We start from the raw sequence: 12,803 nt of genomic DNA on the forward strand, positions 1-12,803 counted from the left end.
CCAGCTCACCTCAGGCCAAGAGACTGTGGGCTGAAATCTCTGAGACCAGGGGGCAAAATAAGTGTTTCCTCTTTTATGTTGATTTTCTCAAGTATTTTGTCACAGCAATGGAAAGCTGGCTAACATGAAAAGTGATGCATGTAACTTACCTATTGTTCCTTTAAAAGGGTATTCTGTTGAAAACCTTTTAGTTTGACATTTTAAATCTATTTTTCCAACACCATTTGCCTACAAAATGACCATAAACATCTCATAAAATTCTATCATTTTAGGGATCAGGTTTGAGAAACATTAGTGTTTTATTTTAGAAGACTGTCCATGTTAAAATAGTACTTTTTATAATTGCTTTGTTAATATATATCTTATTGGGAATGGGTGTTTGAATATTACTGTCTTTTTGAAATTGAGATGATCTTCACCTAGAATTATGACAAATTAATATACACATATTGAATGATTCTAGCTTTTGAAAATAAACTTTTTGGTTGTAGTGAAATATTTCTTTAAGCCAATATCAATCTGGTTCTGCTAAAATCTAGGATTTTTGTACATATGTTCACAAATGAACATCGAATATGAGCTAGGCATTGGGGACACAATGTTGAGCAAAAATGCACAGACTCTGTCATCATGGAGCTTATGCTAAGTGATTTAAAACACTTTTATTTTTTTTTAGGATGCTGAGGGTTGTACTAGGTACAAAAATTAAGCCAAGACGGTCTCCATAATTTTTTATGCTCTAAGTTTAAAGCACGCAATTTTCTTCAGGAATATTTGAAATTCAGTCATAAATCCCAGTGGATCTGTACAGTTTAATAATTTTTTTGGTAGTAATGAGGTTTGAACTCAGGGCCTTGGGCTTGCTAGGCATACACCCTAGCAAGCCATACTCCCAGTACTTTAATAATTTTCAAACCACCAACGTGTAGTGGCAACATTCCCTTTCTCACACACTTCTCAGAAATCTGTTAATCTGACTGGTATCGGTAAGAAACAGTTTAATATTAAAGGATGAATCTAGTTTACCAATTTATTGATTTTATCAATTCCCTTAAAAATTCTTTTCCTAATTGTTTTGTTTTCATCTTCAGTAATTTCTTCCTCTTAATTTAGCTTAGATTGTTCATTTCTAGCCTCTTCAAATAAATGCTTGGTTTATTTCCATCCTTTCTTAAATAAAATAGTAAAGCTTGACCTATATTTTACAATTTCAATATATAGTTTTTACAAGGTCATAAAGTTCTAATGTGTAGTTGCAATTACTTTCTTTAAGACTAAAAGGTGATTAATAATGGAAGTTTAAAAAATTTTGAAGTTTTCTTCTTTTTGAGGGGGGTGTTACCTCTTAGCTATTCATTTTTAGCTTTATTGTGTTTTATGATCGTTACTTGTCCAAATTCATCTCATCTTCCGGGCCCACCATATATGCCACCTCTGTCAAGAGGCTTCTTTTTGCTGTTCTTGCTTTTCCAAGTCCTTATATACACCATGATACATACAGTGTTTATGTATTCTTTCCCTTTCCTCCTTCTAAATCCCACCCTCAGACTATTATATTCACATTTATGAGATTCACAGTGTGGCTGTGTACTTGGTATGACTGCATTCAACGCAACAAACATTTATGGAGTATATATGTATGTATCATACATCTTATTAGGCAGAAGCAACAGCGTCAAATGGAAGATACAATCCTGGCCTTCAAGAAATCCAGCCTAGCAGGAGAGGCGAACAACAGAAATAAAAATTTTAATTATCCAAGTGAGCTCGAGCCTTGGTGTGTAGTGAAGATGACAGCATGTGCGCAGTCTACATCAATGGAAAACAAGTCCTTTTCAAACAATACAGAGGCACAGGAGAGGAAAGGGTGGTCCAAGCGCAGCTCCACCGTAAATAGCCTAAGAGTCCAACCCAGTCATGATCCAAGCACAGTCCACAGCACCTGCTTCACAATCACTCGGGCTATTGAAATTAGAATGGAGAAAGGGCACTAAAAACTGCGTTTTAGATACACTCCCCAGGTACACAGGCCATCCAAGATTTTAGATCAGAGCGGAGCGAAGCTTCGCAAACTGTTCTCCAGTACTGCTCCTTCCTTGGTAGGGGCGGGCAGCCTGCGACGGGACTCATCCTTTCCTCCCTCCCTGTCTCCGAGCTGTTCGCCTGGTTTCCTGACGTTCATGCCCCCGCGACCCCTCCCCCCTTCCCTCTTTGTCTGCAGGCCTCTAGCGCTGAGCGCGCCCCAGTCATCCGCTACCTGAACCCCAACAGTAGGGATTCAGGAGCTCGACCGCAAAGGATGGGGGAGGAAGAGAGAGGAGAAAAGCACCTGGCCAATCTAAAGGGCGGAAGAGGCATCGGGGAGTAGGGCCGCGAGGTTTCTTTGATTGACGTGAAATCTGCCCAATGGAAATAGAGGACTTGCAAAGCTTCCGCTCTAATGGGCAGAACACTAGCAATTTTTGACCAATCCGGGTCTGAAGTTTCCATCTGGTGGGTGGTTCTTGAGGCCGCGGTGGTCCTCGGAGTCTGTTGAACGGCTTGTGGAAGTCGGGCACCATTGGGTTAGGGGTTAAAGTCATTCTTGAGAGGAACGTCAGTGTCCGAAGAGAAAATGAGTTTAGCTCTGAGGTCGGTAATGAGAAAGCGGCAGTGCCCTCTACATCCCGGAGCGGGACCTAGGGCGGGCGTGTGGGGGAGGCCTTCTGGGGCCCGGGCAAGGAAGGGCACGCAATTAGGGACGAGGGGAAGCCGCCTGGACTCTTCTTTTCGGGGTCCTAGTGTTCTGCAGGTGATAAGCTCATTGCCTTTCGGCCGAGGCCGGGGCTTTCGTTGCGAGCGAGGAGGGATTGAAACATCGCGAGGTTTCTGTTCGGCGTGGTGCTGGTGGTGGGGGCGGCTCCTTCATTGCGGCCGTCCACCCGGTCTGCGGCCCCGGCTGGGCAGCACCGGCGCTCACGAAGCGCTCATCCATAAAGTGTAGAAAAAACAGCGAGCTCTGAGCTGTGCACCAGGGCGGCGCTTCACGGCTAGCCGCCGCTGGCCGTCTCTCCTGCTTTTCCCGTTTCTCGGATTTCTTTACCTGTCATTCAGTGCCCACCTCTGACCCTTTGTCTCTGGTCCCCGTGCCTGTCTGGATGTCGTAGCTTAAAAATAATCCACGTTGTGAGGCTACTCAAGGAAAAAAAAAAAAAAAGCGCCGGGCTGTGTCAAAGGGTCGCGGTACCCCCGGGCGAGCGCAGGTGTGTGTTTTGGGAAGGGAGAGGCTGACCCGGGATGCCCGTTTGGGTCAAGTCAGGTCACTTGTGAAAGAACGCCTTCCTCGGCGAAGTCGTGCTGCACCTGCTGCTCACGTTGTCGCCGTCTCTTGGCTTTGGCGAGTGTGCGTCAGAGACCAAAATAACGTGCCAATGTAGATGGGCAACACGTCCTAATAGTCAACTGGTTTTCACGTGTTAGACTCTTACAAGCTTTCATGTTTCAAACTTGTGCTTATACACGTGTTGCATCCTCATTTAAAAATCTGGAGCACGTTTAGATTGGCAGCTCTTAAGGAAGACATTTCTGGCTTTAAAATAAACTTTTTTTTTAAAATTTTCGTTAAGCTTTTCCAGAGAGGTTTTTTTTCTTTTTTAATGAGAAGCTTAACCTACATTGTACATGTTAAGTGAAAAATCACAAGACTGTTAATGTTATCAGGTAGAATTAAGCACGGATTTTATGTACTATTATTTTTGGAGCCTAATACTTGTGATATGTTTAGGCCCATTAATAGTTTGGGTGGTTTGTTAATATCAATGGAATAAATTACAAAGTACCAAACTGTTAGAAACCTATAATCTAAAAACGTTTTGAACTTTCAATGCCAAAATAATTTTTATGTTAAATTGATACAGTTTATGGTTCTTTTTTCAGTAGTAATTTTGAGAACTTAATTTTATGCACTATCCAAAGTAAACCAAGTGTATGGTGATTATCAATTATGAGTTTTACTTTCGTATGGGTATTTTTATGCTGTTATAGAATGATGTGAGTACTGAGGTTGAGTGCTTTGGGTTTTGGTTATGGTTTCTGACATCAAAGTAATATTTTTTGTTCACAATTTTATTTCGTCCACAGTAGTATTACTAGGAAAAAATACAACTTGGGAAGAGGGAAGGTTCAGCCCTCATTTCTTTTCATAATAACACGTTACACTGTTGAGTTTTGAGAACTGCCAATTAATAGTTTAGGTCATGAAATAAGCAGGGCATTGACTTTGGGCAGATTTATCTTTCTCTAAGATACTTATTATTATTTTTTTTAATTTAGAAAAAGCATTCTTTAGTGAATTTGCATAAGAGAATTGGATTAAAGTGGACTAAAGACTATTTTATTTCTGTTTCATAGAAGTGACCTTGTAGTAGACAAAACAAAGAGAAAAAAAAGAAGAGAACTCTCTGAAGAACAGAAACAAGAAATTAAAGATGCTTTTGAGCTATTTGATACAGACAAAGATGAAGCAATAGATTATCACGAATTAAAGGTAATAGTATACTCGAAGATACATTTTTCTTAAAAATTTATGTTTTTGATATTTGCTCTAAAATATATTTGTAAACAATTATTTTAACTAAACTGGTTTTGGAACTGTGAAGCCATTTTAAACATTCACAGTTAGGTGCCATAATAAAACTGAATAGAACCCGTTACATAACTTTTAGAAAATCTTTTTCTCTTGATAAAATGAATGATATGTTAAATGTAAAAGTATGGAAGGTGCTTATTTTTCATTCACATAATTACAAGATTTTAAACTATGGCATTTAAAACAGTCCTTACCATAGTTTTCTTCCCACTATTAGTTTCTTTTTTTTGCAGAGGCGGGTAGCTCATACATTTTTGAGATTGAGGGAGCATTATTTATCTCTTAAGTGTTTAATTTTTGGTATATTAGTAATACAGTCCCAACCTACTTTTCCTGATGCAAACAATATAAATTGTCTGATACCTAATATTGACACATGATAATGAGGAAAAATGTCAACTTTAAGGCTCAGAATTATTTATAAAGATATAAGGGGAAATTGGTATGAGTCTTACATGTAGCACAGCGAGAAACATAACTTGTGAGATTTTAAGTAGCTTTAATGGATGGGTGAACATGACTGTTTGATAGTCATAATTTTGGTAATTTGGTAAGGTATATTTAAGCATAAGAATTCCAAGTCAGACTAGGGACTATGCAGTGACAGGGAAAATGTCTAAAAGCAGTAATAGGCCTGAAAGTATGGGCTTCTCAATCTTGTGGTCTTTAGCTCTCTTTTTCCCACTGTTTTCTTTTAGTTACCCAGATTTTATTTGTTCTTTAAAATGACTGTTCCTTTGGTTGCTACTGACTATCTTGGTTTGGGGCTTTATTACTTTGCTGGAGCTTCCTAATTTGTTTCTCCACTTCTAGTTTACCAATGGTGCACCACCATTAGATTTAGATCTTTCTTAAAGTCTTTTGCCATATAGTTCATTGCTCATAATACCTAATAAAGCTCATTGCTTTATTGACTCCTCATTGTTTACTATAGACTACATAAAATTCAGATTCCTTTGCTTTGCTCTCTAAATAAATGCTTTTATTACTATCTACTTTTCTCACTCACCAATTGCTTTCTTCCATCTAAACTCTTCCCATTCAAATAAGGTAAACAGCTGTCTATTGTCCCTCAAATATTCTTTATTTCAGTGTCTGTTTTAGTACCAGTCATGCTATCTAAATGTCCTACTACACCTGTTCATAATTCATTAAGGTACAACTTGAATCTCTCCAAATAAGACTTCTTTAACTAGTAACATATCTTTCCTTTCTTGTTACTTGTATCATTATCTCTCTCTCTCTCTTCTGTTTAAACTGAGGGTCCTGAACTACTTCCTTAGTAGGTTGTCATGCAGAATCTTATGCTAATAATTCTTCTTTCTTCTTTCTTCTTCCTCCTTTTTGTCCTCCTCCTTCCTTCTCCCTCTCTCTCTCGTCTTTTTTGGTAGCACTGGGGTTTGAACTCAGGGCCTCACGCTTGCTAGGTGGGTGCCCTACCACTTGAGAGCCAGCCACTCTACTACCCCTTTTTTCCTTTTGAGGCATAATCTTACTATATAGTCTGGGTTGGTCTTGAAGTTGCAGTTCTCTTGCCTCAGACTACTGACTGTTGGGATTATAGCTCTGTACTACCACATTGGGCCAGTAATTCTTATTTTAATGCTTTTATCTTTTCTATTGTATAACTTTTTAATACTTATGACGTGTATTTTTCCTGTTTTGATTTTTGTCCCTTGTGAACAAATAACTTGTTAAAAATGTCAGTGTGTTAAGTCAATGCACTCTAGTATATTTTGTAAACACTTTTTGGTCATATAAAAAGCAAAATAGCAATTGAAAATTTCCATTTCAGTAGTGAAAAACAATACTTTGTTGTTTAGAAATGTAAAACATGCAAAAAAATTGTATTTTATCAATATATTGTCATCTCTTATGATATAAAAATGTACTTGAGAATCAGAAGTCACTTCTTTTGTAAGGAATGTTTTATAATTTGCTTTTCCCTTTTAATCCAAAAGGTGGCAATGAGAGCTTTGGGGTTTGATGTAAAAAAAGCTGATGTGCTGAAGATTCTAAAAGATTATGACAGAGAAGCCACAGGGAAAATCACCTTTGAAGATTTTAATGAAGTTGGTGTGTATTTCAATAGTCTTTGCAACCAGCAGTTCTTGGGAAATTATCTGGTTATTATGTTTTTTTTTTTTTTAATTCTCTGGGTTATGGAATTTTGTTATAGAATGTTGATGTATCATATGGCTCTTATTTAGGGTTTTTTTGGTGGGGGGAGTCCTTTTATTTTCCCTGATTTTCACAGGAAAAATATTTGGTTTTGCTGTTAGTTTTGTAGTTTTGTCTTTGTTCTGAAGATTCTAACACAGAATTATTGTGTAGCTTTTTATGGAGTAGTGCTTTTCCAAGTAATATGTATTTATTTTATGTGTTAAAACTAAAAGGGTGATCAAAAATTATTTTCTCTCACTACAACAGAAAAATTTAGTGTCCTACTGTTTAAGAAATATTTCCCAAGACCTTTCTGGTATGTGATTTTTTTGGGTAAAGTGGAAGAAAAGGAAACAGTATCTTTGGCCGTAGATGAAGTACATGCTTTCACGTTGACAAGTTTGTGAGGGGCTATATACCCTGGATAACCTTGATCTCAGTGAATAAAATCATGTCTTTAGAGAGGAGGGTGGAGACAGTGTTGTAGTAAGGGAGATACTTGGCAGACTGGAATCAGAAAACACTTTAGAACCACCAACTGAAGCTAATGTGACGTGGACTTAATAGAGTTAAATTTTGTGTAATTGATTCTAGTGAATTATTTATAGCTTTTTAGTATGAAGGATTCTGGAAGACTAGGACTTCATTATTGTAACCTAAATATGTTACCTAGAATGTTATACATAGAATGTATAAATGTTCAAGTTTATTTCTGTTATTTTTCTAAACTAAAGATACATTTATGTGGGTCATATTACATACATATCATATAGTTATTTTCAGACATTTAAAACAAATTCAATTATACATATACACACAAGCCCCTTATTTTAAATATTCAGCAAGAAGCAATATGGGAAGCAAAAAGAAATGATGATAGTAGACACTGAGAAAACAAATTCACATCATTAGTTTTTTCTTTTTTAATTTTTTTTCAGTCTGAAACTACAGCAAAGAAGATACCCAATTTATGAACCAATATGTGATTATTTAGAGAAGCAACTTCTGTTTTAGAAGCATATTCTTTTTTCCCTTGAAATTTGAAGAATTGTTTACTTGAGGAGAGGGATAGTCACCTTTCTTCTCTCAATATAGATAGATGCTCTCCTGAGGTTTATGATTGTTGAACTCTTAAGTTTGAAATTAGAACATTATAGAAACAAGGCGTTAGAATATAGTGGAATTGATACTATTAAGAAAAAGCTATTGAGGCCTGAGTTCAAACCCCAAACCTCAGTACTGCCAAAAAAAAAAAAGAAAAAAAAAAGTTATAATTCAGTTACATTTGGTACATTATAGTGGCTTAGCAAGGATTAACTTAGAACTAGATTGCCTGTGTTCAGGTCTTAGTTTTGCCACTTACTAGTTATGTAACTTGGTCATTTTAGTTATCTGTGCCTCATTTTCAACTATGAGATGGGAATAGTTATAATGTCTCTTAGGGTTCTTGTAAGGATTACATAATTTAAGAAGTGAAGTTCTTAGAAACTGACTAGCATGTAGTAAGTGCTACTAAGCGTTTTCCGTTACTACTTTTAAAAATAGTCTTTGTTTCATTTGTTTCGGAGGCAAGAAATATATTTGAATCACTGGAACATAGTAGTATTCTATGTAGAATTTTCTCATCACCTTTTTTTCATAGTTGCAGGCTATTTTAAACATTAGTATTATCATTAGTAATACATAATTTCATCATAAATGCAGTTGTAAAATTGTGATTTTTATTAGCAGCTGAGAGCAGAGTCCCATGGCTACCTTTACTTTTTCCTGACACTATCTTTTATAAGTTATCAGCAGACCAGAAATACTGGGTTCCTTCCAGAATAAATAGCTATCGCCGAATCTGAGCTCTGATTCTCAAAGATCAACCTTTTGACATGTTCAACACATACTTTAGTTATCTTTAGAAAACTTATTATAGCTTATTGATAATATAAGCTATCTGTTTGGGAACCAGTCAATATTCCCCCCATTTGTTGATTACTTTTAACTAATAATAGGACACAGGTAAATATGCGTTTTATACTTTGTGGTAAGTACCTCTAAATTAGAATATTTGAGTCTTAGCTATTTGCCATCTATTACTGCTTAAGAATATTGTCCCACAGGTATTTCTGGATAAAGTCTGGCATTTAACTGGGTTTTTCCTAGTACTCAAAAAAAAAAAAAAGCATTAAAATATATTTAATGCAAGTTTAGAGTTGAGGCAGCTTGGGCTAATAATAAGTAACATTGGTGTTTCAGGAGTTGTTATTTTTCAAGTGAGACCAAGATAAGTCAGATGTTTGTGCTTCATCTATTTTTGGCATATATTCCTTTTTTTTTAAATTGTCTATTTGGAATACAATATGGCATTATTTTTATTTAGCTTATTTAATAGACAGTGAATTTTTTGGCATTAGGTTACTGCTATGAGGAAAGGGTATTAGTTAAAAGTTACCAAGAGATTCTTTTAACGAACTTAAAATTTAAGTATAGGTGACAACAAGCTATGGTTCTATATGGTAAAGTATGATTTGATAATCAGTAGCCTGTGGGTAGAATTTGACTGCACTCCGAATAGTGCCACACCCATTCTAGCTTTTCTGCTGCCATGGTAGAGTGAGTAATCAGAGACCAGACTTTAGGCCTCTGCAGAGCCTAAAATATTTACTGTCTGGCCATTTACAGCAAAGACTTGTCAACTAACTACTCATCCAGAGAAACTGAAGAAAACTTTGCAGAGGGGATCTTTAATTTGGGCCTTTGGGAATTTGAATAAAGATTCTAAGGAGAAGATTGTGAGAGAAGTAGAGAAAAGGCATTCAAAGCATGGAAAACACCATAAAAAAGAGTCTTATTAGAAGTATAGCATGTGTGGGAAACGTCAGGTGGCTCGCTTGGCTAGAGTTTAGAGAAATCACTGGGAAAGTAGAGTTGAGTCTCATTAGTAAAGTCTGGAATAACGTAGGGAGTTTGGACTTTAGTTAGCAGAGATTAAGGAATGAGATATAATGTATTTTAGAGAAATAACTGATGAAAAGATTGAAGATGAATTGGAAGGTAGAAAGGTACAGACAGAACATACTAAATTTATGCTGAGGATGGTGAGGATGAAAACAAACAGGGTTACATATAAGAGTCAGGTGGTATCTTCAAGGACTATAGGATCTAGTCACTGCTGAGGTTTATGGGTTTGAAAATGATTCCACCTTTTCAAACAAGGTAAACTAGCTATTAATGATGCTGTTATCTTTTGAGGGGTGGAGGTCAGGGAGGCAGCAAAGAGCTACTTTGGTGATCATGGAAGGAGTTTAGAGTCCAGCATGCTGAGTTTAAAGTAGGTATAGAAACCTTCTTTCTTTGGATAGCAACTTCCAAAAGGCAGCGAGAAATTTATTTGATATTTCTAGCATTACCTTTAGTGATCTTTGGCTTACTTTTAATGTGATGTTTTTGAATTTACTATATTCTTAAGTGATTTTTAAATGTAAGGTATAATTAGTTTGATGAAGTACATTTCTGATAGTGTAATTAAATCATGTATCTTTGTAATTGGTTTGATTTACTGTGCTTTTACTTCAATAAAACTTCAGTATTGTAATAAAAAAAAGTTACATGGACAGTTACATGAAGTCTTGTGAAACAGACAAAGCCCATCTTAACTTACTGTATATTAATTCATTTATTTTCATTTAAAGATAGTTCTTATAACTAAATTCTACTTGTAGAACAGAAATAGAAAGTGAAGATATAGAGGAGAGACACCATAAAGTTATATACTAGAAAATATTTTAGTTGTCTGGAATGATGGGCATTTATAATTCCTAAGGAGAGCTGCATTCTAAGGGAGAAGTATTGATAAAAGATTATGTAGATAAATTAATCTGAAATAACTTACACAAAGTAATAGTGGGATAAGAATTTATACATCTTGGAGCCCCATCTGTTCCCCATATCACCCTGTTGCTTCTTTAAGTACATTAATACTTTCAGCAAGCTGCTTTTTTGGTTCACCTGTCATGCAAATTACTTAATTGGTAAAGAAAAATTTTTAACACTTTTTTCCTTGTCCTGCTTTTTTGTTGGGACTAAATTCAAAATAAGTTGAGAATGAGCCATAGAGTTAAGTGTGGTATTTTATTTTGGTGTTACAGCTGTATATATGCCAACTCTTTTTTGACTGAATATTTATGAGCTTTGATTTGCATGCTTATAGTAATATACTTCAATTAGTTACTTGGAAGCCTTTTTGGATAAAATTAATGGTTAAAAGATAAGTGTTACATATATATGTGGTGGATGGTACGATGTTAGCTTCAACAGGTGCTAGTTCAGACAAATGCAGATGAAAGAGCAGCAAACAACAACTTGTTGGGAACTTAGATTTTATTTTTTATTTTGGGTTCATTAAACATATAAGTCCTTTCTGTTTATAAACTGTTGCAAATTTCTAATGCTTTTATACACCTCAACAAGACTAAGTTACTTTTAATGTAGTGAAAATCATAAATAACCTTTTCTGTTAATGGTTGAGTAGCATGTAGAATTACGTCAGAGTTTACTTAGATATTTTCAGAATTTTATGTAGTAACTTAAAAATTTACTGTAGATTTTTACTTTAATTGTTGTCATTGTGGACATTGATAAAAGACTAGTATTGAGAATATTTAAGCTTACCGTGTTATAGCTGATTATATTTAATATATTAAAATGTATTATTATGATTGGGATCTGAAATTACTCATGTTTATATTTAGTTGGCTGTTTGAAAGTTCTTATTATGCTGAGCAAAGTGAATGGACTTTAGACATCTTTTCCAGAGATTTTTTGGGCTTTTTTTTTTTGCTATGATCAGATTCAATCCTTTTATAACCTACTTTCCACATTTTGGAATCCAAGAGATTTTTCTAATCATGAAGCTGTTAGTGGAAAATTTCATCTGCTGACTGAGAGTGTACCTGTATCAATTAATGACAACAGGCACTTTTTGTTAATTTTTCAGTTTTTGTTGCTTGTCTTTAAGTGAATTAAACTTGAGGAAGAACCAGTGTATTAAGTGTAGCTAACAGTTTTTGTCTAGTTAGCTTAATTGTTTTTTTGGTATGAGTTTCTGCAAGTAGGTGACAAACTGGCCTAGTCTTATGGGCTTGGTGTCAGTGGAGCCTAGTACGATTGTTGATAATAGACCTTAAGTAAATAAGGTACTCATGTAGTCATTTCTTTCCCCGCATGATACAGTTTTGCTTACTGTCATAAGACAAGTTGTTCATACTAAAATGGTTAAAATTTAAAATATGGATTTAGTTTTTCTAACTTCAAGTTTTATCTCTTTGGGTTTTAATGATCTGACATTTTATTGTTAGACAAAATGGCACATTCACAACTTTTATTCTCATTTAATATTTAGTTGATTTTACACATGAATGCTCTTGTGATAATATAGGTTTGGTTAAAAAAATTTTTTTGTTTTAACTTTAGTGACAGACTGGATATTGGAAAGAGATCCACATGAAGAAATACTTAAGGCATTTAAACTATTTGATGATGATGATTCTGGCAAAATAAGCTTGAGGAATTTGCGACGTGTTGCCAGAGAATTGGGTGAAAATATGAGCGATGAAGAACTTCGGGCTATGATAGAAGAATTTGATAAAGATGGGGATGGAGAAAGTAAGTTTTGCTATTCGTAATGCTACACATATATAAAATTTTCCTAAAACCCAGTGACTTTTAAAACCCTTTGAAAACTCTCACTCTTTTTTCTTTTCTTTTCCTTTTATTTTTTGAGATAGGTCTAGACCTAGGCTGGTCTCAGGCTCATTGGCTCAAGAGATCCTCCTGCCTCAGTCTGGATCTGACCTATCACTTTTTATTCAGTGTATTACTCATTTTGTAATGGACTTCTTGTTAAATAATGATATACATTCAATTTAGAATGAAGCAGATCTTTAAAACAACTATTATAGTTTATTATATGAAGTACCATACTTCAAAAAGGTACTTTACTTTTTCTCTGAAGATGAAGTATTGC

General features: G+C 35.4%; 1 protein-coding gene across 2 annotated transcripts in view; it reads left to right on the plus strand.

Annotated features, from left to right (window-relative positions):
* The first annotated feature begins 2,472 nt into the window (after positions 1-2,472).
* The window catches only part of Cetn3 (centrin 3), a 49,151-nt gene continuing 38,820 nt past the window's right edge, over positions 2,473-12,803 (plus strand). The window contains exons 1-4 of one of the 2 annotated variants that reach the window (XM_074077105.1): positions 2,473-2,631; positions 4,390-4,525; positions 6,589-6,703; positions 12,251-12,442. In XM_074077105.1, the coding sequence (XP_073933206.1) occupies positions 2,615-2,631; positions 4,390-4,525; positions 6,589-6,703; positions 12,251-12,442 (460 nt within the window). In that variant the 5' untranslated portion in view covers positions 2,473-2,614. The remainder of the gene's footprint in view (positions 2,632-4,389; positions 4,526-6,588; positions 6,704-12,250; positions 12,443-12,803) is intronic. The other variant, XM_074077104.1, reaches the window with a different exon arrangement.

This window comes from Castor canadensis, chromosome 6 (assembly GCF_047511655.1).
Source record: "Castor canadensis chromosome 6, mCasCan1.hap1v2, whole genome shotgun sequence".
NCBI classification, from domain to species: Eukaryota; Metazoa; Chordata; class Mammalia; order Rodentia; family Castoridae; genus Castor; species Castor canadensis.